The 24,202-nt window shown below is 39.2% G+C and overlaps 1 protein-coding gene across 1 annotated transcript in view; it reads left to right on the top strand.

Annotated features, from left to right (window-relative positions):
• SMAP2 (small ArfGAP2) overlaps positions 1–23,840 on the top strand; it is a 45,789-nt gene extending 21,949 nt beyond the window's left edge. The window contains exons 2-10 of the mRNA XM_012646758.1: positions 7,385–7,518; positions 8,751–8,836; positions 9,811–9,889; positions 13,803–13,889; positions 14,921–15,002; positions 16,044–16,150; positions 16,948–17,113; positions 17,567–17,883; positions 22,457–23,840. Coding sequence (XP_012502212.1) covers positions 7,385–7,518; positions 8,751–8,836; positions 9,811–9,889; positions 13,803–13,889; positions 14,921–15,002; positions 16,044–16,150; positions 16,948–17,113; positions 17,567–17,883; positions 22,457–22,582 — 1,184 coding nt within the window. The 3' untranslated portion in view covers positions 22,583–23,840. The remainder of the gene's footprint in view (positions 1–7,384; positions 7,519–8,750; positions 8,837–9,810; positions 9,890–13,802; positions 13,890–14,920; positions 15,003–16,043; positions 16,151–16,947; positions 17,114–17,566; positions 17,884–22,456) is intronic.
• The last annotated feature ends 362 nt before the right edge of the window (positions 23,841–24,202 follow it).

Raw genomic sequence — 24,202 nt, 5'->3', positions numbered from 1 at the left:
AAATTATATACTTTTGTGTTCCTTATTGATGAATTCATCTAACAAATATTTATTGTGTATCATCTTCTATCTGCTAACATTGTACTAGGTATTTGGGATAAATGATGAAAGGATGGGGTCCTTACCTTCTAGAGGTCATAGACTATTTAGGGCAGGAGAGACCTATAAGTAACCAACTCTAACACAGTATTAAGTATTAGATGAGCAGAGCATACAGTGTACTATTAGCCATAGAGAAGGTCAAGATTTATTCCCTTGAAGGCCTCACACAAAGGTCATGTTGGAGTGGATTTTGAAGTTTGTCAAGCAGGGAATGGGGAGAAAGCCATTCTAGGTAGAACGAATGGTGTGGGCTAAGAGGTATGAGCGTAGGGCATATTTCAGAATGATAACTAGCTCAGCATGTGTAAAGCACAGGCTCTTAACAGGCTTTATATGTCATGTTGAGCAGTTTCAACTTATCTTGCAGCCAGGAAGGAGACACGAATGGTTGTATTGTTTTGCTTTTGAGATGTATGTACTGTTTTTTCCCATTACAAAATTAATATAAGCTCATTGCAAACAAGTCGGAGAGTATATAAAAATATAGAGAAGAAAATAGATATTTCACAACCCCATTATTTAGATAATAGCTTTTAATATTTTACATATTTTTTTTTGACTTTTTTCTGTGCAGACTTATACAATCACACTTCAAAACAAAAATGGAATTATTTCATGTATGCTGTTTTAATCCTGGATTTTAAAAATTAATATATCATGGAGATATTTCTATACCAAATAGAGAGCTATATTTTTCCCCATTTTATGGGTGATATAATTACTTTGTGTAATCTATTGATGTTTCTAATTTTTATAAAGATGTAGTAATGAACATTTTAAACTTATTTCTTTATGTACTAGACCTGTTGTTTCCCTTATGAATTCTTACATGTGGGGGGTAAAAGGATTTATTTAATTTGTTTTTTTTTTTTGAAATGGGGTCTCACTGTGTTGCCCAGGTTGGCCTCGAACTCCTGGGCCCACCTCAGCCTCCTGAATAGCTGGGACAACAGGCATGTGCTACTGTACCCAGAATACCTAGTTTTAATTAATTTTTAAACACATTTTGCCTCCCTGCTATGCATAAGGAACTGTGCTATGCTCTGAGAATGTGATAGTGAAAGTCATAGATCTCATGTCAGTTCTTGTGGTACTTATAGTTTATTGGGAAAGAAATGTTAATCACATAAATATATAATAACAAAATGTGATATGAGTTAGAAAGAAACATAAAGGGTAAAGGAAGGTTTATAACCTTTAAAAAGTCCTTATCTTTTAGAGCTATATGCTGAATTATATATATAGATGAAATGGTATGATATTTTGGATTTGCCCAAAATAATCCAAGGTTGGGGTGAGGGATGGTGGGTGGGAGTGTAGCTAAAACAAAATTGGCTAGGAGTTGATAATTGCTGAAGCTGGTGGTTACTTATACTCTGCTTTTCTATAATAAAATGTAAAAACCAAAAGAAAGGGTGGAAGAGAGATTACAGTCTAGATTAGATCGGGGGCCCAAGGAAAGACTTCTTTGAGGAAGAAACATTTCAGCTCGTGATGTATAGGAGTTGGCCAGGCTACAAGTGGCAGATGGTGGTTGGGGAAAGAGCTTTTTAGGTAGTAGGAACAGTGTGTACAAAGCCCAAAAGCCTAAAGGAAGACATGTTGGTGCCTTAAAGAAATGAAAGAAGGCAGGTGTTGTAGGAGTTGATAGGCCAGGGAAGTCAGCATGGGGCTAGACATTTGAGACCTCGGAGACCATGTTAAGAATTTTTTTCCTTAATACAACAGTAATAGAAGGAAGCTTTCCAGAGAAGAGTTTTAAGCAGCAGAATGACAAGGTGACTTTTGCTGCTTTAAGAGCTCACGTTGGTGGTTTTGTGGAGAATGGTTTTGGTTTGGGCTTGGGGAGAAGAGAATGGGAAAGTGAAAGTGTACAGGGAGACATTAGCAGGTTAGTGCACTGGTCCAAAAGATGTTGGTGACTCTAGGTTAGAGAAATTGTGATATAGATGGAGAAAAGAGGTACCAATTTGACAGATACTAATATTTTGGTCTTGGTGATGTGGGGGTTGAAGAAGAGGGAGATTTCAAAGATGATGCATAAACTTCTGACTGATGCAGTCGAATGGATGGAGGTGTAGTTGGCTAAGATGAACAGTAGAGAAAGAGCAGATTCTGTGGCAAGAGATGGGGAGCTCAGCTTGGAATGTGCTATTCAGAAAATTCACACCAATTTACATTTTTTCCTCTGTATGAGACTACATGGAAGGTTTATATTCAGAGGTCTGATCTATACAGATTTGTTGTTCTAGAAAGGTTATTCTGGTGGGAGTCTGGAGACCAACTAGTTGTTAAGTCTGTGAGCTATTTGAGTCAAGGAATCTCATCTTTATCGTCTCTGCCTTTGTACTTAGACAGAGTGCTTGGCACATAGGTTCTCAATAAGTAATGTGAGAGAATGAATGCTTATAGACGAGAGATGAGAAGGTCTAGATAGAAACGGATAGATTCTGGAAAAGCTTCCAAGGTATATATTGGGTGGAAAATGGAAAAGATTTTCTCTCCCCTCTCCCTGCGTGTTGAACTTTTCAACAACTCCATAATGCCAGTAAGTCTAAATATCAGTAGCCATTAATTTATCCATGTTTTTTTCCTCAACATTTATTTGTCTGGAATGCCACAGGTTAGAAATCAACAAGCTGTAATTATTGTAATAGTGGCTTGAACCCCTCTATCACTCTAGTTCCCCTCTTCTCTCTGCTGAGTTCTTAATCCCAGAACTCTTCTAATCCTGGCAGCTCTGGTGGTGGGGGAAGTTTCAGCAGCAAGGGCAATTTGCAGCTGGGCAGCAGTGGTTACTCAGTATGTAGAAGGTGTCCAAAAGTTGAGCATAAACTGGATATTACTTATTTGTTTTTCCATTTAACAAATGGAGACATAAGCGCTTGGGAGACTTGTCGAAACACATGCACAGGCCAGTGTAAGCCCAGGTTTTCCTGATACTGGGCTGGTACTTAACTACAGTTGATTTTTTTTTTTTTTTTTGAGACAGAGTCTCACTCTGTTGCCCAGGCTAGAGTGCCGTGGCATCATCCTAGCTCATAGCAACATCAAACACCTGGGCTCAAGCAATCCTCCTGCCTCAGCCTCCCAAATAGCTGGGACTACAGGCATGCGCCACCATGCCCGACTAATTTTTCTGTATATTTTTTAGTTGTCCAGCTAATTTCTTTCTAGTTTTATGGTAGAGACGGGGTCTCGCTCTTGCTCAGGCTGATCTCAAACTCCTGAGCTCAAACAATCCGCCCGCCTTGGCCTCCCAGAGAGCTAGGATTACAGGCATGAGCCACCGCGCCCAGCCTACAGTTGATTTCTTGACTGATCAACCAAATCCATGTACTTTCTTCATTTTTTCCGATTCCTTCTTGCAGAATGATTATATGTTAATTTTAATATTGCTTAATACTGTCTGAGCCTGCTCTTAGGCTCCTGTTGAATATGTTCACTTAGCTGTGACCTTGTTCTTGTTGTGCAAATCCTTACCAGTTTATATCACTTGTTTATCTCTTTGCTTTCAAAATTGTTCAGATTATTGACTCTCAGTGTCTCATTCCATTTTCACTTTCAAAATGATATCTTTTATATTTTCTTCTTGGTTGCCATGACCAGTGTGTATCAAAAAATTGGTTTATCTTTTTTTATTGATACATAATGTATGTATTTTTGGGGTACATGTGATATTTTGATACATTCATATAATGTGTAAGGATCAAATCAGAATAGTAGGGATATCTATCACCTTAAACATTTATCTTTTCTATATGCTGGGAACATTTGAATTATTCTCTTCTAGCAAGATGAGGAAACCGAAGCTTAGGACGTTTAAGTTTCTCTTTTGAAATACACAATAGATTATTATTGTCTACTATAGTCACCTTATTGATTTATTGAACACTAGGTCTTACTCCTTGTACCTTACTGTATTTTTGTACCCATTAATCAACTTCACTTCATTGCCCCAACTGCCCTCCCTCTGGTAGCCACCAGTCTACTCTCTATCTTCATGAGATCCACTTTTTTAGCTCCCACAGTCATTTGCAGCAACATGGATGGAACTGGAAGTCATTATAAGTGAGACAATTGGTTTATACCAGATTTAAGTAGGCCGGCCCTATAGCAGAAATACCAGGTACTGTGAAATCCAAGCACCCACCACTCAGGCTGACAGCTTTGGGCCTTCTTTGTGTGTGTAGCGGAGGCATGTGTGTTCACAAGGGCAGGGTGGGGGTGTGTGGCAGAGAAGGGAAACAGGTGGGAGTTTAGATATTGCATTTCCATAAGGATTTTTAGAGAGATGAAGCTGCCTAAAATTTCGTGTTTTCTAGAAGACTTTGAAATTGGACCTAGGGTAAATTTCTTCTTTCTGATATTCAGTTAGTTTTAGTTCTTCTGTTTCAGGTCCAGAATTCATATTCCTTTCTAAAAAGAAGCATTATGTGTTGTTACATAAAGTGTTGGTTTATGCATATGAATGAGGTAATGAAGATGAATGGGAAATGGGTTCTGGAAACCTCATTCTATACCATGTTCTTATACGTAGCTCTCATTATTATTATCCCTTTATGTTCTAAGCACTGTAATGTGGATATTACTATACACATTGTATAGATTGAGGAAACTGAGCCTTAGTAAATTTAAGTGTCTGTCTGAAGGTCACACAGGTAATCATTGATGGAGTTGCATTCAAACCTAAGTCTTTTTTAGCTGCAAAGATTGTATTTTTAACAATTATATCATTTCCCCACATTTTCAGCCATATAAGTAACTTTTGTCTCTTGCATTTTTCTCTTCAATTTCAGAATCTTTTATGGAACATAATAATAATAATAATAAATCTAGTGGCTCAAAACTAAAAGAGACTGAGTGTCTGGGGTAGAATTATCACTATTTCACTGGGGAAAGTTTGTAGAAATGTCAGGTGGGAGCAGTGTGGAGGGTTGGGAGAGTACAGAAGAGGCTGTCCTCTGGCTTTTCATGAAAATATAGTTGCCTGTATTTCTATACTGGAGCCTTGTCACTGGCTCCAGAGTTACTCCAAGTTTTAGTCTTGCGTTCCTCAGAGGCAGAAAGACTTTTTAAGTGCTCTGGAGTGGGAGCTGGAGAGATTCCACAGTTGTTGACAATGGCTTAGGTGATTGGGAATGCCTTCTCTGGCCTTAGGGTCGGGGAACAAACAGCATAACATTGCACAACTAACTTATTTATTAAAAAAAAATTTTTTTAACTGCCTTCCTAAGAGAAGATACCATAGCTAACTTGAGAAATGTTTTGGGCTTCTGACTTTATTAGCAAACAAACACATCTTAACTATCTTACGAGTTGTAGATTCTAGAATCTAGAGCAAAGGACAAATGCTAAAAATACATGAAATATTAACTTTTGGTCCCATTTTTAATCTTATATAACTTAGATCTTATCAGAGTTCTGGAAACTGTAACCTAAAATAGATATGCAGCATTCTAAGAAATCTCATTCACATCTGTTTAGGTTTTTCATTTTGTGTTTTTGTAACACCCTACCACCCAGAACAAGTATGTGAATCATTTGTGTGTTTATTAGCTATATGGCAGACCAACTATGTATATGGCAGACCAACTATGTAAATCCATCTAGGAATTTGAAGGGACTAAAGGTCTCTTTAGAAGATAAATCTGAGCCTGTGATGTTAATAGTAAGAAGGTATTGGGATAAAATTTCAGGCAGGGAACACCACCTGGTGGTGAGAAGGAGGATTTGCACCTTCTAGAGTTGTATTTGCCATAGTGATATCTTTGTCAAAAAATTACATTCTTATTTGTAACGATCATGGATTCAGATTTCTAAGAATAATTTTCTGCCAAATGATTCTAGCATTCTTTCATTAAAACTGCTGTCAACTGCTTCATACATTATTATGCTAAAAAAAAAACCCCTGCTGTCAAAACCTGCAGGCTAACCAAATAATTGTGTCCTACAGAACTGAAGTTTTGTGTTCCTTGTTCCAAACACAGGTCCCATTTTTCTCTGTACAAAATCAAGTAACATGGCTGGGCACAGTGGCTCACACCTGTAATCCCAGCGCTTTGGGAGCCCAAGGCAGGAGGATGGCTTAAGCCCAGGAATTCGAGACCAGCCTGGGCAACACAGAGACCCTGTCTCTATTTTTTTTAAAAAATTTTTTAAAAAATCAGTTAATGTCTTTTCACTTCTTTATTGCATTTTCTAATTTTGATATCATGCTTATTTTATGTGGTAAATTTCTGCCTAGTGGAGTGATGGAGAAGGAAATATTTCTGATTTTTCAATAAGTCTTTGGCAGACATCATATAAAAGGAAGTCACTTTTTTTCTCCCTCAAATTATAAAAATTATCAAGAAGAGTAATAATTTTCCACAGTGATTATTAGGGTGAGCAGAGTAACAATTTTTTATTAAAATTCATATCTGATATTTCTTTTTTGTTGCAATAAGCATCTTCATTATTTGGCAATCTTGAAACTAGGTAATTCTGTAGTTGGGTAAAGTAGGGACATCAGCCCAAGGAGAAAGGATCCTATTAAGTTAATGTGGATGTATATTTTATAGGCCTGGAGGGGAGAGGAGGATAAACAAAGTTTTAAATTTCAGGTTGAGCCTTGGGCCTGCATGCCATGTCTGTATCTTTTTTCCTGGTAGGAAAACTGAATCCAGGCCCTACCACCATCGCAAAGTCTCTTGGGAGAGGACTGTTCACGTAAGGTGCTAGGCTAAAGAACGTGGCATGGCTTTGCACTGCTCTCCTAGGATTTTTCTTAATATAAGTAACAGAGTATTATAACATCTGGGTTTCAATACTCATATTTACCAGACACTGTAAAAAAACTGCGCCATGCACAAATGCTTACATATTATATAATTCTGTTTATTTGAAATGTCTAGAATTGGCAAATCCATAGAGACGAAAAGTAGATTTGTGGTTGCCAGGAGCTGGGAGGGAGGGGTTGGGAGGAAATGGGTAGTGCCTGCTAATGGGTTTGGGATTTCTTTTGGGGAGATGAAAATGTTTCGAAATTAGTGGTGGTCATTTCAGCATTATGTGAATATACTAAAAACCACTGTACTGTATGTTTAAAAAAATTTAAACTAAAAAAAAGAAAGCTGATCCATGGAAGAATGAATGAAGTCAATAAAAATAAAAAGGTGGTTGTTGTAAAAATTCTTTCACTTATGTTCTAGCAGAAATGTTGTCTGATAATCTAAATATTGCAGCTTGGACCTTGAATGTCATAGTTTGTACTTTATTACCCTGTTCCTGACCTTTACAGGGCCACGATGGGCCTCCTGGAACATTGGTGTGTTCATCTGCATTCGATGTGCTGGAATCCACAGGAATCTGGGCGTGCACATATCCAGGGTAAAATCAGTTAACCTCGACCAGTGGACTCAAGAACAGATTCAGGTACTTACACGGCCCCAGAGTGAGTCAGCTGCTCCCATATACCCATGTAAAAGTAGTTCCAGATGAATTTCATTCCAACTGGACACAAAGGTGAAGATAAAGGAAAATTTAGTTGTTAAACACTTATGTTAAATTCCCACATCTTAATAACAGGGTGTGTCATCTTTCTGTTTAAGATACAACTTATTCTACCTATATTTTTACCTCCGTCAGGACATAAATAGTCTATCGTCTAGGACCGCATGGGTCCATGAAGGTATTAAGAAAGATATTGGTTTATCTTCTAAGACCCTTGGCATTTGCAGATCTAACATTTTAGATATCATAGACTTATAGAAATAAATCATAAACTTTATTATAGAAATATTTTATTGCTAAAACGCCTATATGAATCTTGCTTGTTATTAGCTTGGTGAGCTTGAAGTGAGATACTTAAGTATCTGGCTGGCCTAAGATCTGCACCTTGATGTAGCTTCATTGTTCTTTATTCTCTTCTCACCTTGAAACACTTCAATTTTAAAATGTTTTTCTTTTGGGGGGATAAAAGGGAGCCCCCCTGCAAAAAAACCAGTTGCTAAAGTTGGTGATGGAAATAAAAGGTTATTCTTAACCAAAAAATGGCTTTAGAAATTACTTTAGACTACATTTATAGATTTGTTAAAGGTCTAAAAAAGCAAGTTACATTTTGCAGTAGTGCTTTACTTTATCTTATGAAGGAAATTACATACCATGGAGGTAATTTGGGCATTTGAAGATTTAAAAAGCTCTTGGGATTTATCCCTCACAAGTGTTAATGGATTCATTTAAAGGCCTAGTGGGAAACACACATTTATGGGTAATGAAGATTACCAATATATTAATTAATAATATAAACTTAGAATTATAATACTAATTATTGCCTGTCAAGTAGACATTTTGAGTGGTAGCAATGTATCTTGGACTTTCAAATGAGACCCTGAATTATTACTGAATTAAATGTATCTTGGCAGACAAATCTTTCAATAAAAAGAACCCATAGAATGGGGGGGGAAGACAGCTAGAGGGGGAAATGATTGGGAATTCCTAGAGGGTAGAGAAAATCATGGATTGGAAATCAGAATACACAAGTTTAAATCTTGGTTGTGCCAGTCTCTAGGTTGGTTCTTCAATTGTAAATGGTGGGATTGGGTGAGAAGTTTGTCTATTCATTCCTGATCTAACATTCCATGTTTCTACATTCTCTTTGGTCACAGTGCATGCAGGAGATGGGGAATGGAAAGGCAAACCGACTTTATGAAGCCTACCTTCCTGAGACCTTTCGGCGACCCCAGATAGACCCGTATCTTTTCTGGAGCAACTTAGAAGGCTGAGTGGTATTTCGATGTCTGGGGAGAGTCAAACAAGACTCACAGCTACGATCTAACTGGGTCATCTCTATGTGGATTAGTCAGAGTCCTTGCTTTTCTTTTGACCTGCAACCAAGACATGCTAAAAACAAATGTATATTTGCTAATGTCAGAATTGTCGTGTAGTGTCTTGGAGAAGGTTCACTCAGGAATTAAGACTGCAGTGATTTCAGTGTGAATTCTTCCATAAAATTACATCTCCTTTAGTTTATTTTGGATCTCTGAAACTATTGTTTGATGAAAAGAATAGTTTACTATGCTCTGTTGAACTCTAGCAGTCAGCAAAACTACCATTCCTTTTTATTGTCTTTTTATGTCCCATGTGAAAAAATTAACTATTGTTGACCAGTTTATCAATAACTTTCTTTCTCCATCTGTTCAACAGACTTCCTGAAGGCAGTGCTTCTCAAAATGTGGTTTGTAGATCATGTTAGGGTTTGTTTTTTGGTGGGTGCAGGTGAAACCTGTGAAGTGCAGATTCAGGGCTCTGCAGAAGACCTGCTGGTCAGATTCTGGCAATGGGGCACAAGAGTTTATATTTTTAAGGGGCACTTAGGTGCCTTTGTTTGAGGCCTATTGACCAAAATGCTTTAAAATTGATAAGTGACTGCTTTACCTATATTCTAGAACAGCCACAGGAACCTCTGATGTTAATATGAAGGTTAATTCCATTTGCTTCTGTCATCACTCTGAAGGGTACTCATAGGAAATAATGATTTCCTACAGTAACCGTGAAGGAGGCATTCCAAGGTTTTGGTTAGAGAAACTGCTTATGAACAGACAGGAGCCGTGTGGGGAAACCAGGCAAGAGGGAAGGAGAATAGTGCTCCATGGGATACAAATTGACTTTTTATATTCTTACTGTTGGAGAGACTTGTTTGATTCATCCTTAATAAGCTTTTTGCAGAGCTGTTGAGGGATTTATTCGAGATAAATACGAGAAGAAGAAATACATGGACCGAAGTCTGGACATCAATGCCTTTAGGGTTGGTTTTAAATCTTTCAAATTTTATTCTTAATAAATAATTTGCTTATTAATCAAGCCAAGGAAGAATTTAAAGAACTACTACCAAAATACTCCCAAAACCATTATTTAAAAAATGCAAAAATAGAAGAAAGCCAGTTATTAAGTCAAGACCATGAGATATGATCATGGAGCAAACTGGGGGGCCAGGCAAACCATCAGTTAATTCTTTGCCCTAGTCTCTGTTTAGAAGATGTTAGTGGACCGGGCGTGGTGGGCTCACGCCTGTAATCCTAGCACTCTGGGAGGCCGAGGCGGGCGGATCATTTGAGCTCAGGAGTTCGAAACCAGCCTGAGCAAGAGCGAGACCCCATCTCTACTAAAAATGGAAAGAAATTAATCGGACAACTAAAAATACATAGAAAAAATTAGCCGGGCATGGTGGCACATGCCTGTAGTCCCAGCTACTCGGGAGGCTGAGGCAGAAGGATTGCTTGAGCCCAGGAGTTTGAGGTTGCTGTGAGCTAGGATGACGCCACGGCACTCTAGCCCGGGCAACACAGTGAGACTCTGTCTCAAAAAAAAAGAAGAAGAAGATGTTAGTGATTCCCAGTTTGAAAGTATTTCTCAAAATGGACATGTTGGGTATACTAGGTCAAATAGAATAATATGTGTGTGTATATGTACTATAGCTCTATCTATATATTGCTATATATACACACAAATTTTTTTTTTTCTGCAAATGAAATCAACAAAAGTAGGTGTAATTAAATCACCAGAGTTTTCTTCAGTTTGACCAATGTATAATTTTGGCATTATCTGCTGATAACCAGTGTGTGGGTGGACTGACTGCCAAGGGACCCTTGTTCCTGAGAAGAGTTTCAGAGGGAGATTGACTACCAGTTACCACATACCCATGTCATCCTTGGGATGTTTAGAATCTGAAATAGTGTGTGAAATCTAGTACAACACACAGGAGGAAATACATCGTGGTTTCTGGAAGAAGAAAATGTGCCTGACTAATGACAATTTAAAAAGAACCAATAAGTATGACCATTTATATCTTTAAACAGCCTTTGACAAGATTCTATAGTAAATTCTCTTAGGAATAATTGACTTTTTCTCTAGCCACAGAAGCATAAGGAGTATGGGATTCTCCAGTTCTAGCACAGGTCCTATCTATCTATCATCTATTCTCATTATTTATTTTAAGAGGTGATATAATAGTGAAATCACTGATTTCTCACAGGGCTCTAAGCCCTTCCAGGTACTTAAAAGTCAAGCTATTGGGATCATCTTCAGCTTGATCTTTTGAAGCAGTGTGAAAACGGCATTAACTGGTAGGCGAATTTCAACACCGGCAAGTAAATGCAAGATGATACATGTAGCTCGGTAAAAATCATTCCTTCTCAACCTAGTATGAAGGACTCTTACAGTCATCTAGAAAAAGAACTTGTCAGTTATCATAACTGTTCCAAGAAAGAATTAACCCAGTGTACAGCTACGGCTCAGATGGCATCATCAAAAAGGGTTTAGAACCAAAGCGCACACATTTCGTTTTGTTCATAGAAAACTATGGTCTGTCTGCCTAGCTCTGTTCATTGTGCCTGAAGATATGAAATCAGATGAGGTCAGAAAAGGTTATCTGAGGTTAATTCTGAAGATGAAGGAGGAGGGGAGGGTTGCTGTTTATACACAACTGTTGTTTAAACAGCATCTCTCCTCTCAGGTGCTCATAATTGTGTTACCAGTGTGCTGTGCCCATGAAAGCAAGTCTGTTTTACTCACTAGATGTTTTCACTTAGGAAGGAAATACCTCCTGTTTACCAAAAAGCTATTCCAAGAGTTTTTATAATTTAACGTGCATAAATTTTTTTTTAACATTCTTGTGATGATTTTTAATGCCAAGAATTAATATTTGCTAAGTGAAGACATCTAATATCAAATGAAAAGAAACTGGGCTTGTCGGTGGCTCACGCCTGTAATCCTAGCACTCTGGGAGGCCGAGGCGGGTGGATTGTTTGAGCTCAGGAGTTCGAAACCAGCCTGAGCAAGAGCGAGACCTCGTCTCTACTAAAAATGGAAAGAAATTAATCAGACAACTAAAAATACATAGAAAAAATTAGCCGGGCATGGTGGTGCATGCCTGTAGTCCCAGCTACTCAGGAGGCTGAGGCAGAAGGATTGCTTGAGCCCAGGAGTTTGAGGTTGCTGTGAGCTAGGAAGACGCCACGGCACTCTAGCGCGGGCAACACAGTGAGACTGTCTCAAAAAAAAAAAAAAAAAGAATATTCTTTTTTTAATATACAGATAAAACATTTTTAACTCTAAGAAATAAAGTGTTCGGTGTTAAAGTGCTACACTATGTATAAAAAAGACATAGTTGCATGTGTTGTGATTGTAAAATTATTTTAGAGAAAATACGAAACTTAAAGTGGAAAATCCATGCATACTCTCGCTATCTTTAGTGATTGTCATCATCTTATGTTCCCTCTTTCTTTCTGTATAGTTACTTTTTGCAGGCATAATTATAATACTGTTATATAAAATGTCTCCTGCTTTCATTCCACTTAACGTATTATATAGTTCTGTGTTCCTTATGTGGTTTTCATAATTTTTAATTGTTGCATCATCTTTCAGTGAGTAGCTAAATCACAGTTTATTTTTAACATTTCCCCTCTGTGGCATAAATGTTGTTATTTAAGTTTTTCTTTAGCATAAATAATTCTGGGGTGAACTTATTAGTACATCTAACCTTTTTCATATTTTGGATTATTTTCTTAGGATACATTACAAGATACTGTATTATCTAGGTCAACAGGATATCTAGGTCAAAGGATTTCAATATTTGTCTCTTCATACTTTTGCCGATATATCTTCAAAAAGTTATACCATATTTTATATTGTCTTCTCAGCATTGTATAAGAGTACTAGTTTCAATTCATCCCTACCAACATTAGGGATTATTATTAAGATATATCTCCTCCTTAAAATGCATTTTAAATTGCATTTTTGGTCACTGACAGGACCAAACATTTTTTCATATATATGCTGTACTTTCTTTTATGTGCCTGTATTCTTAAGGTTACTTTGTGGTTCTGTTTTACATTTAAATGTTTATTTGATGTTAAAACTTAATTTTTGTTTTTCTGGTCTTTAGACTTGAAATTAAGGTTTATTTTCTAATTTTTAAAAAAGGAGACGAGGCCAGTCATGGTGGCTCACACCTGTAATCCTAGCACTCTGGGAGGCTTAGGCGAGAAGACCATTTGAGCTCAAGAGTTTGAGTCCAGCCTTAGAAAGAGCAAGACCCCATCTCTACAAAATAGAAAAATTAACTGGGTGTGGTGGTGCACACCTGTAGTCCCAGGTAGTGGGGAGGCTGAGGCAGGAGGATCACTTGAGCCCAGGAGTTTGAGGTTGCTGTGAGCTACAGGGACGCCACTGCATTCTAGCCAGGGCAGTGGAGCAAGACTTTGGCTCTGATCAATGAATCAATCAATAAAATATTGAGAGGACTTATGACTGAATATATAAAATCACAAAGGACATAGTTGAGTAAGATGAACTATTCAATAGTGTACCAAGATGAGGGGGGACCTCTCAAAGCATGAGCAAGTTAAATTCGGAGCAAAAATAAGCAGCAAACGGGTAAAATTTTTTGCCTCTGCAGATAGCCTAGACTGCAAATTTCAAGAGTCATGAGTAAGTTAGACAGACCAGGAGGGCAGGTGTTTGGAGGATGAAACAACATTGAGGCTAACGTGGAAGAGGTCAACTCTCATGTCCCGCACCAAGACACCCCCACGTTTGTCAGACTGCTGCATCAGAATCAATAGGGATTTGGGGTATCCTTTTTGGACATCTGAATTATAATTTATCAAACTGTGAGTCACCATGGGGCCTGTGTGCTTTGTTTTGTTAAATTATTATAGAAAGAAAAAGATGACAAGTGGAAAAGAGGGAGTGAACCAGTTCCAGAGAAAAAAATGGAGCCTGTTGTTTTTGAGAAGGTGAAAATGGTAAGTGGGAAAATATTTGCACTGTGTGAATGGCCTCATGTATGTTTATATGTGTGGGGGGTAGGGTGGGGTTGATACCATACTGCACCATTGCACCTCTGGCTAAAGGGTTGCACGTCTGGATTAGATCGCCTGCTGCCATTTCTGCTTCTCTCCCATTACCTGTTGCTGCCTAATCTGCTCTGTAACAATTCTCTTTGGGGCCACATGGGAGCTCTAAGCAAGAGGCATATTCCAAGCCAGAAGACCACGGCTGTTTGACACCTTCTGAGCAGATGCTACCTCCACATTAGTCCTTCCCATTAGAGCTTGTGTACCTCATTTTCTTATTTCAGTTGAGAACAGTCTGGAAGTCAGGCCATACTAATCGATTTTGAAGGATTCCCTCCTTATATTCTTGGTTTGTCGTATTGAAGGAAATACCTTTCTTTTTCCATAGGACATATTGTGGCTGTAGTAGTAGACACTCTAATATATAAGAACTTGAAATCTTGGGAGAAAGGATTCTATTTACTATTGCTTAAGGAAGAGTCTTTTATCATCATTCTGAATCACATTATCTGTGGACACAGCCACTAGTGATATTGGCAGAGTGAATTAGGTAACCCTCATTACCTAATCTCCCTTTTGGTGTTAAAGTAAAAGGTGTTCTAACCACTGGCGTATTTGTTGGGTCTTGGCTCTCGTACCATCAGATACCTACCTTTATTCTTGGCTTTTCTTGGTACCAAAAACTGCTGCTTCTGTTGGATCCCCTGATCTGTGTTTGTCTTGGTTTCATAAAGATCTGTCTCTTCAGAAAGCCAGACAAGCACAGATGATATCTTGGTTTTTCACTTCAGCTTTGGTTTCTGCACTCATGCCTCTTGACTTGATTCTTTCACCTGACACTTCCTGAGTTTTGTTTCTTTGATAACTCTTTTTTAATAACAGCAACCATACCACAAGAATACCTGTGGCTTTACAGTGGAGAGCGGGAAAAGGTTCAAAAACATCTGCTTATTTCTTTCTATAACATATTTTCACCTTAGCCACAGAAAAAAGAAGATCCACAGCTACCTCGGAAAAGCTCCCCGAAATCCTCAGCACCTGTCATGGATTTGTTGGGCCTTGGTAAGAGTTAGACTTTTCAACTCCCATATTCTTACAAATTTTGATGAATTGTCAGTGACCCAGGGAAGATAGGAAGAGATGAGATTCTCCAGTTTGTGTCTTCATTACTAAGATTGTTCTCTCACATTCTTCCTGTTATGTTTTACATCCAAGCAGTTGCTTTAAGGAAGTGTTGACTGTGACATTTTTCAGAGTGACAGTCCAGTGTAGTGGTTAAGAGCATGGCCCTTAGAGCCAGAGTCCCAAACATGCTACTGTCTGTGTGACCTTGGGTAGTTTACTTAACCTCTGAACATTACTTTCCTAATCTATGCAGTGAGGATAAGAGTCTCTACTTAAAAGGTGTTGTTCGGAGGATTAAATGAAATGATGACTTTAAAGCTCTTAACCCTTGCCTGGCACATCCTAAGCACTCAATAAATGTCAGCAGTTTTGCTAAACAGCCCCTTCGAGCCTCATGCCGTTTCCCGCCACTCCCTGCCCCCATCTCTTTCATTTTTCAGGTGCAGCCTGTTTCTGAGACAGCTTGTTACCTCGTGGTCATTTTTCTCCAAACCTTTGAAGTCCTGAACTAGTGATTCTTCCCTTTCAGAAAGAAAGCCATTTTCTACCTTTCACAGCACTGATTATTATACTTTGCTTTAATCTACTTCTGCTGATTTAGATTATTGACTGCTTAGGCTTCTAATTTCTATACCTTTCATTACTCTCTGAAAAATGAATCCTACACACCTTTGCCCTTCAAATAACCAGAAGGGAGCTGGCCAGCCCCACAGCTGTGGTGCTGATGAAGCCTCCAGGCCTGAGTTTCTGCAGCCCTGGGCCTGATAGCTGGGCTACAGGCTTCCCCAAAGTGCTCTTGGGAATGTGGGGTGAGGCCTTTTCTGAGAAGCCCCATCTAAGCTAGATGGTTCCAGAAATCTGGATTTCCAGGTCCATGATGGAGCTCATGGCCTTCTCTGTCTACTTCTTGTCTAGAATAGAAGGAAGGCATAGGCTTAGTGAGCATTACTACATTTTAACTTTGATCTTTCTTTCTAGATGCTCCTGTGGCCTGCTCCATTGCAAATAGCAAGACCAGCAATACCCTAGAGAAGGATTTAGATCTTTTGGCCTCTGTTCCATCCCCTTCTTCTGTTTCCAGAAAGGTAAGTCTTATGGATTATACCCTCCTCAGCATTAAAGAGCATTCTGGAAAGGGTGATTTGATAACTTAATCATAGAACCAAGTCATGCTGCCTTGGTGCAGTTGGACTTTAGTTTTCTTGATTCTTGATTCTTCCTTTAACATTGTCATTTCTGTCATACCCTAAGATTACTCTTCATATCACTTTGCCTCCTGCCCAGAAAGGGTAGACCCTTTGGGTTGGCCTCTGTCTAGGGTGTCTGATACTGTGAAGGCTGATACTTTAGGCCAGCTCCTGAGCCTGAGTTACTGCCGGAGAATTGTAGGCATGAAAGACTTGACAATTTTAGTGGTTACCATTTGTGAAATACCTGCTGTGTCCCAGGCACAGTGGTAGGTGGTTTTTGTATATCATTTTTTGTATTTCATTAATAATTTCAAATCTTCACCACAAATCTGTATAATGTATATTTTACAGATGAGGAAACATTAGTTCAGAAAAGTTATGTGACTAGTGTTTGGCTGCACTGGGATCGAAATTCAGGTCTCTCTGCTGTATCATTTGTGGGTTGTTTTGTTTGTTTGTTCCTGCTAAATCACACTGTTTTGCTGAAGAAGAAAGAATTGTACTAGAGCTTAACTATTGTTAAGGTGTTTTCAGATATTTTTATGGTAAAGATGTTAACTTGAGCCATGAATTCTTATTGCAAATGTTGGAAGCAGCAGAGAGGTGAGGGAAATTCTTAAAGAGACCCCTATGACCTCCCTGCTCCCCCCCGAGAACCATTCCAATTCTCCCCCTACCCTCTTTGCCCTAAGGTTGTAGGTTCCATGCCAACTGCAGGGAGTGCCGGCTCTGTTCCTGAAAACCTGAACCTGTTTCCGGAGCCAGGGAGCAAATCAGAAGAAATAGGCAAGAAACAGCTCTCTAAAGACTCCATCCTTTCACTGTATGGATCCCAGACACCTCAGATGCCTACTCAAGGTAGATTTCATGGGCATGATGGCGATGTGCCAGGTAGAGACATGAGGGCTTACGTGTAGAAATTATTTGTTGTGACGGGACAGTTGCTTTGGCGACCAGGACATCATATACCAAAAAAGCCTGAACATGACATTTCTTGTGAGGCCACAAAGTATCAGCAGATAGATATTAGTGTAACTCAAAGCCATTCTTCTGTAGGGTCTAGGGTGACACCTTTGTGAAGTCTGACTCAAGGTCTGGATCTGGACCCTAAAAGAGAAATGGCTAGGTCAGCAACCCATTAGTCAGCTACTGCAAATCTTGTACAGAATCTAACTACTTTACTGTGTAAAAGAGCATACTGATTTGAGTAATCCTGAGAAATTCTAGCTGGAAAGGAGTATCCAGTGAGAATTTGGACTGACTTTGTGTTCTTTCCTCCATAACACACCTGTATGTATGTTTTCTTGGCAGCAATGTTCATGGCTCCTGCTCAGATGGCATATCCCACAGCCTACCCCAGCTTCCCTGGGGTTACACCTCCTAACAGCATAATGGGGAGCATGATGCCCCCACCTGTAGGCATGGTAGCTCAGCCAGGAGCTTCTGGCATGGTTGCCCCCATGGCCATGCCTGCAGGCTACATGGGTGGCATGCAGGCGTCAATGATGGGCGTGCCAAATGGAATGATGACCACCCAGCAGGCCGGCTACATGGCAGGCATGGCAGCTATGCCCCAGACTATGTACGGGATTCAGCCAGCTCAGCAGCTGCAGTGGAACCTTACTCAGGTAAATGACCCCATTTTACAAGGAACAAGAGTTTTGAGCCTTCCTCAAGTTTGTCTCGCTTTGTGCCTCTCCCTTATCCTTTGAATCCTTTCCATGTAGATGAGATAATGCCAGAGACATTCCTAGGTTTGCTTTTTTTTTCCCTAGTATGTCTGTCTAAAATCAGACTTTCTGAGGAATTCTCTGGTCCTGTAAAATAAGGGCAACTGCTTAAATCTAAATCTCTCCACACATTCTCAAAAACAAACACACACAAAACCTATACAGACAAGAAATGCATATATTCTACCACATCTAGTAGATAGAATACTGTAAGCTTCAAATGACATGGCAGTGGGCATATAAACACCCAAATCCAACAGAGCCAGCATCACAGAAGAGACTCTGTAAAAAGAGGAGGAACAGGGGCCTAGAGGTGACAGCACAGATGAAACCACTTCCCACCCCTGAAAGGAGAAAGACCTGCCCTGATCAGAGACATACGGAGGACAGGTCTGAGACCTGGCAGGTTAGAACTCCAGTTACTTGAAGGATCACATATAAGGGACTCGAACTATATAGGAGTATAGGTGGAAAAGCATTGCTTCTGGGGGAGATGGGCATGACTTAGAAGGAAGAGATAATCTTTGCAAACCTGGTGGTAAAAGGAAAGAAAGAAATCAGAGATGGAAACAAGAATCACAAGAGCAGAATACACACCATCCTCCTCCCTCCAAAATTGTTGTTCTACTAACAGAAGCTGGTGCTCTTGAACTAAGAAATTTAGTAAGGCTCCCCAAACCCTCCCACCTATCTATTATTGCTGATTCAGAAAAACAAGGCACTACAAAAATAACAGAATGTGGCAGATGATGTTTATAAAACACTATGAGATCTTGATGAGTAAGATCCGTGTATGGAAAAAAAAATAAAGAAAAAAACACTGAGAAAAAAGTATTGATAGAAAATGAAAATCAAAACATTACAGGTAATGAAAAATTCTCCCCCCCCAAAACCTGAATTAAATGTCCTTAAATAAACATTTGCAGATAAGAAAAAAACAGTTTAAATCAGAAATTCAAAAACTTAGAACCAAAAATGGGTAAAAAACTGGGCGTTGTGAACTGAAAGTTTACTGAAAGGAAAGAAAAAGACAAAATTATCTTAGAAATACAGACTGAATTACAAGTTATCCAAAGGAGAATAGACTCACCTGAAAACATATTTGGGATCGAGGAACGGCACGAAACAGCCAAGATAATGAAAACTAAATGTACAAAGGAGTAAAAAGAATCAAGAGTGACAATAATGTAGAAGTTAGGCAAAGAAAACATCCTCATATATATTTGGAGATGCTGAAAGGAGTAAAACAAAATATGGAACAGAATTAGTATATTTAAAACTATAGTACAAGAAAACTTTCTAGAATAAAAATCTTCAATATAATATTGAAGGAGCCCACTGCGTGTCTGGGAAAATTACCCAGAACAGTCAACTCTAAAACACATCCCAGTAAACCTTGAGACTTTAAAGAACAAGAAAAATTCTCAGGACTCCAGCCTTCTCCATACCTCCTACCCACAAAAATCTGTTACTTAACAAAAAAAAGAATACCCAGGTTGACATGAGACTTCCTAACAGCAAAATATAAAAAGACAACAATGGGAATAGTATTTTCAAGACACTCAAATACATGCACAACAAGTATTTTATAGCCAGTCAAGCTATCCTTCAGGTATTGAGACTAAAAAAAAATTTTATTGCAAGAACTCAGGGAATATCATACTTATAAGCCCTTCCTGAGGACTTTAACAGAAAATAAACTTCATTCATCTAAGAGATGACTGGGATCATTTTTGGCAAAAGGAGTGATGGTGAGCATCAAATGTTTAATTGAGAATCTAAGACTAAAACAAAGGTAGGTGACAAGGGTGGCAGAATACACGTTGTATTCTGACAAGTGGAAATACAACTAAAAATAATGGGAGGAGAAGGGAGAAAAAAGGGGGAGAGTAGAATAAGGTACTTGATGGTTGCATAGGAAATAAGTAAGTGGAAGTCAAAGATTATATAATAATAAGCTGACAAATCAAATCATGGAAGCCTGAGTAAGTAAAAAGGACATTATTAAAAGTATTAGATAATGGTAATCATTAGAACTAAAATATGAAACTTTCTATATATCAAAAAAATTTTTAGCACAGCCTACAAAGTGCAGCCAATATTATAAGCACAGTAAAAATATAATACGATGCAATTGAGACCAAACTTATTAGTCATATCATATCAGGCAACTCTTCTATTAATATCAAAAGAAAACGATGTTGAAATTGGCTTACAAAGCAGCGCCTCATTTTAAACTAGGTACAAAGAAATATACCTGAAACAAAGCAATTTAACAAGAGAAGAGATAGGCAAAGGAATACCAGAGGAGTGGTGTTTGTACACCACACATGCATGTACGTGCTATCTTATTGGGGCAGTATCAGTGTTATACTTTATAAAAATATTTTTATGTTTTTCTTTCTCTGTGGTCTGGAATAATTTATGTAGTGTTGGTCTTTGATGATTTTGTAGAATTTCCATGTGAAATTGTGTGACCCTCTTGCTTTCTTTTATACTAATTCTTAAATAATTTTCTCTGTTTCTTCTATAGAAGTCAGTTTTGGAAAATTGTATTTACCTAGATTATTCATTTCACCAAGGTTTTTAAATGTATTTATCAAAAGTTATGCCAAGCAGTCCTGTTAATTCTTTCAAAGAACCAGGATTTTGATTTATTTATTGGTTCTACATTTTTCTGTTTTCTATCTCAGTTTCTGGGTTATCTTTATTATTTCCTCCCATATGCTTTCTTTTGGTTTATTTTGTTATTCTTTTTCTAGCATTCATAGTTAGGATTTTAATGCACCTATTTTCATTCTTTCATTTTTATTTATATAAGTAATGAAGTGCTATAAAACTGATGGGAACATGTCAAAGGGACACACGAGCCAGCTTCCAGAGGCTCCCACTGGCCAAACGTGGGTGATTTGAACATCAGAAAGAATAATGACAGTTGTGGGCTGTAACACTTTGAATGAAAAAAAAATCCCTGAGTTCATAGTGATAAAAGGGTGTGGAATGGAGGGAGGGAAAGCCTTCTTTACAGAAGAATGACAGCTAATAATTTTAGAAAGAACAACGTAGTCACTCATTCTCAAAGAATTACTCAGATTTCTTATTAATTACAATGATAAAAATACGGCTACCACTTTAGCTAAGTGATCAAATGTAAAATTACCAACAGTGAGACAAGTTAAATCATGTGCTTTCTGATATCTTGTATTAATAGGGACATAATATCACCTACATAGAATTCTTGCCAGAAATATTTAACTTGGATGAAATCATGAAAAAACATAAGATAAATCCAAATTAGGGATATTCTGCAAAATAACTGGTCTGGATTCTTAAAAATGTCAATGTCAGAAAAAAAGGAAAAAAGTGGTAGGGGAAGTGTTCTAGATTAGAGACTAAAAGATGAAGATGAAATGCTATGTATAGTAGAATATTAATGTTAAATTTCTTGAGTGTGTTAATTGTATTGTGGTTCTATTAAAGTGTTCATTCTTATGAGGTGCCTCCTGACTTACTAAGGGGTGAAATGTCATGATACCTGCAACTTTCCATGCTCATTAAAAATGTTTTAAATTTTTGTACAGAGAGGGAGAGAAAATATGGCAAAATGTTAACAATTGGTGAATTTAAGAAAGACATATATGGGTTTCACTGTATCATTCTTTCAACTTTCTTATAAGTTTGAAATTTTCTTAAAAAGTTGGTAGAAGAAAAATAATTAGACTTTCTCCTAAAAAAAAGAAAAAAGAACTTATGCAGAAAAAAATGTGCTAGGCTCAGGAAATTCAAGACATTTTTCTTTGATAAACTTTCTTGTGTTTACTGCCAGGGGCCAGTCTTTCAGTTAATCGAAGGAAGAGGCCCTGTGCCGTGGTCGTTCCCCTTCCCCCTGTACCTTCCAGGCCTTATTCCTCTGACTCTCTTCTCTCACCTCCTTCCCTTCTCATGCACTGAAGACACATTGGGTTGTTTTGTTTTTTGCCTTTCTTTGTTCATTGTGAACATTCTAGTTTGCTTTTTTTTCCCCCTCTGCAAATGAGCGAGCGTGCACAAGCGCTTTCCCTGACGCTGACAGTATTAGGTCTCTGCCGGAGATGAGGCAGGAGTGCCAAGTGGGGGCTTTTCCTTCAGCTCTTGGGGTTGGCCAGGCAGGTTAACAATAGGCCCCTTGTGTTTAGGATGAGGGCCTGGAAAGGAGAAAGAACTTCTCATGCTGCTTTTCTGTTGACTAGATCTGGATGTCTTCTTTCCCTCCCTGAGCATTAGTCTCTGTCAGCATCACACTCCCGAAAAGTCCTTCATGTACGTGGTCTTGAAACAATCTGACTGTTAAGGTCCGGGGTGTACCACATGTAACAGTTTCCCTTTGTCTCATTCTCCCCATCCCTGCAGACAGAAGGACTCCCACCCTGCCTTTTGCACTAATTGGCTGATGGCCACAGCCAGGTCTGAAAGTCTCCTCTCTCCCTTTCAGATGACCCAGCAGATGGCTGGGATGAACTTCTATGGAGCCAACGGCATGATGAACTATGGACAGTCAATGAGCGGCGGAAATGGACAGGCAGCAAATCAGACTCTCAGTCCTCAGATGTGGAAATAAAAGCAAAACACCTGTATGGCTGCCACCCTCCTGAGCCCTTGCTCTCCCTATTTCTCTCCTTTCTCCAACTCTCCCCACCCCCAGTCCTCTTTTCCTACCTCTCTCTGTTTGATTTAGAAATTGCTCAGTAAGTCATTTGGGGTTGGGCATCCTGCCCAGCCCAGCCACTTCTCAATACACGAAGACCTCTCTGTTGCTTTACGTTGTACATGCCCCTTAGACATCCCAACTTCTCCCCCAGGCTCTCAGCCCCTGTCCTCCCCTGGCACCAGCACCTTAGAAATTGTTGGCAGAAGGCACTTAAACTGTGGGAGAAATGTGCATACCTTTGAGTACCTTCCTTCAAGGTTAAACCTCCTATCAGACTCCGGGAAAGGTCTATAGGTGTCATGTATTAGGTAAAGAGGGGAAAGTTTAGAGGTCCTTCTATACGCGTTAATAAGCTGTTCCTAAGTGTTGAAATTTGAAGAGGGAGGCATCATGTTACCCATGATTCATGGGAATGAAGAAAGTACTGAAATCAAATCCTCCTTGGGTTTTGGATCAAGTTGACCCTGCCCCTGGGGTGAAGCAAGCCCCCTCCTGTGAGGATGAGCAAAAACATTACTCTCTTTCTCTGAGTTGCTTTCTGGATCTGGGGCTTCAGGAGTTGCTGCTTCAGTCAGCCTTCGTTAGCACCAAAGACTTTGTGAAGATCACACACACAAACACATATCCCTTCCCCGCCCCCGAACTGCCTTCAGTAGGATCTGACTCCATGGCTGGAGGACCAACCCCTACAGTGGGAACGCAGAGCTTAACGTGTGTACTGCTTGTGTGTATGTTTGTGTGTGTGTGTGCACGTGTGCGTGTGTGTATTTTGCCTCCCACTCTCCCCATCTGCTCTGGGTGTTTTTGTTTTTTTAGTTTTAGGTTTACAACAGAGAGGAGTTAATTTATCAACAGCCTACAACTGTTGCCAGTTTTTCTTGTAGTTTAAAAAAATTGCCATCTCATCTATAGCGCCCTTTCTGCTTTCCCTTCTCCCCGTCCGCCAATCACTTTCATGCCTGTGTGTCCAGGGTGCTCTGTGTCCCACCTTTCCCGGGTGTGTGAGGCACAGGGCCCGGACAGCTTTCCTCTCAGTCATTGTTCACCCCACTTGAAAATTCAAACAAGAGAACTTTGCTTAAAAGATTTCATGTGTGGGAACCACAATTCCTGGTTGCCTTTCTCCTGTGTATGTGTAAATTCCTTAAATAAATATTGCAGGGAAGGATGATTTGCTTGGCTGTTAACTATGTGTCACTCTTGGAGGAGGGTGAGTTACACCCAGGTTTTCTGTTTTCCTCTGGCAGTTCCTTCTTGTATGTTAGAAAATTCTATACTTCTCATACCCAGGGGCCAGGCCCAGCCTTCAGCAGTCAAAAAGGGGGCACTTCTTCAGTGGTGTCTAGAGTCGTGAGCTGAGGGAACTGGACATCTGCACCTGCTAGAGTCAAAATATCAGAACAGGTAGTTTTTCCCATGCTCAGATGGAGAAGCTGAGACCTAGAGAAGGGCATGAGTTGGCCAGGGGTCTACTAGACTCCCAGTGTCCGGACTTCCAGCCCCTTTTCCTTTCCCTATACCACGGCAAAT

Source organism: Propithecus coquereli, unplaced genomic scaffold (genome assembly GCF_000956105.1).
Source record: "Propithecus coquereli isolate 6110/MARCELLA unplaced genomic scaffold, Pcoq_1.0 Scaffold249, whole genome shotgun sequence".
NCBI lineage: Eukaryota > Metazoa > Chordata > Mammalia > Primates > Indriidae > Propithecus > Propithecus coquereli.
Note: the sequence above shows the minus strand (reverse complement) of the source record. Positions and strands in the feature narration are given on the sequence as shown.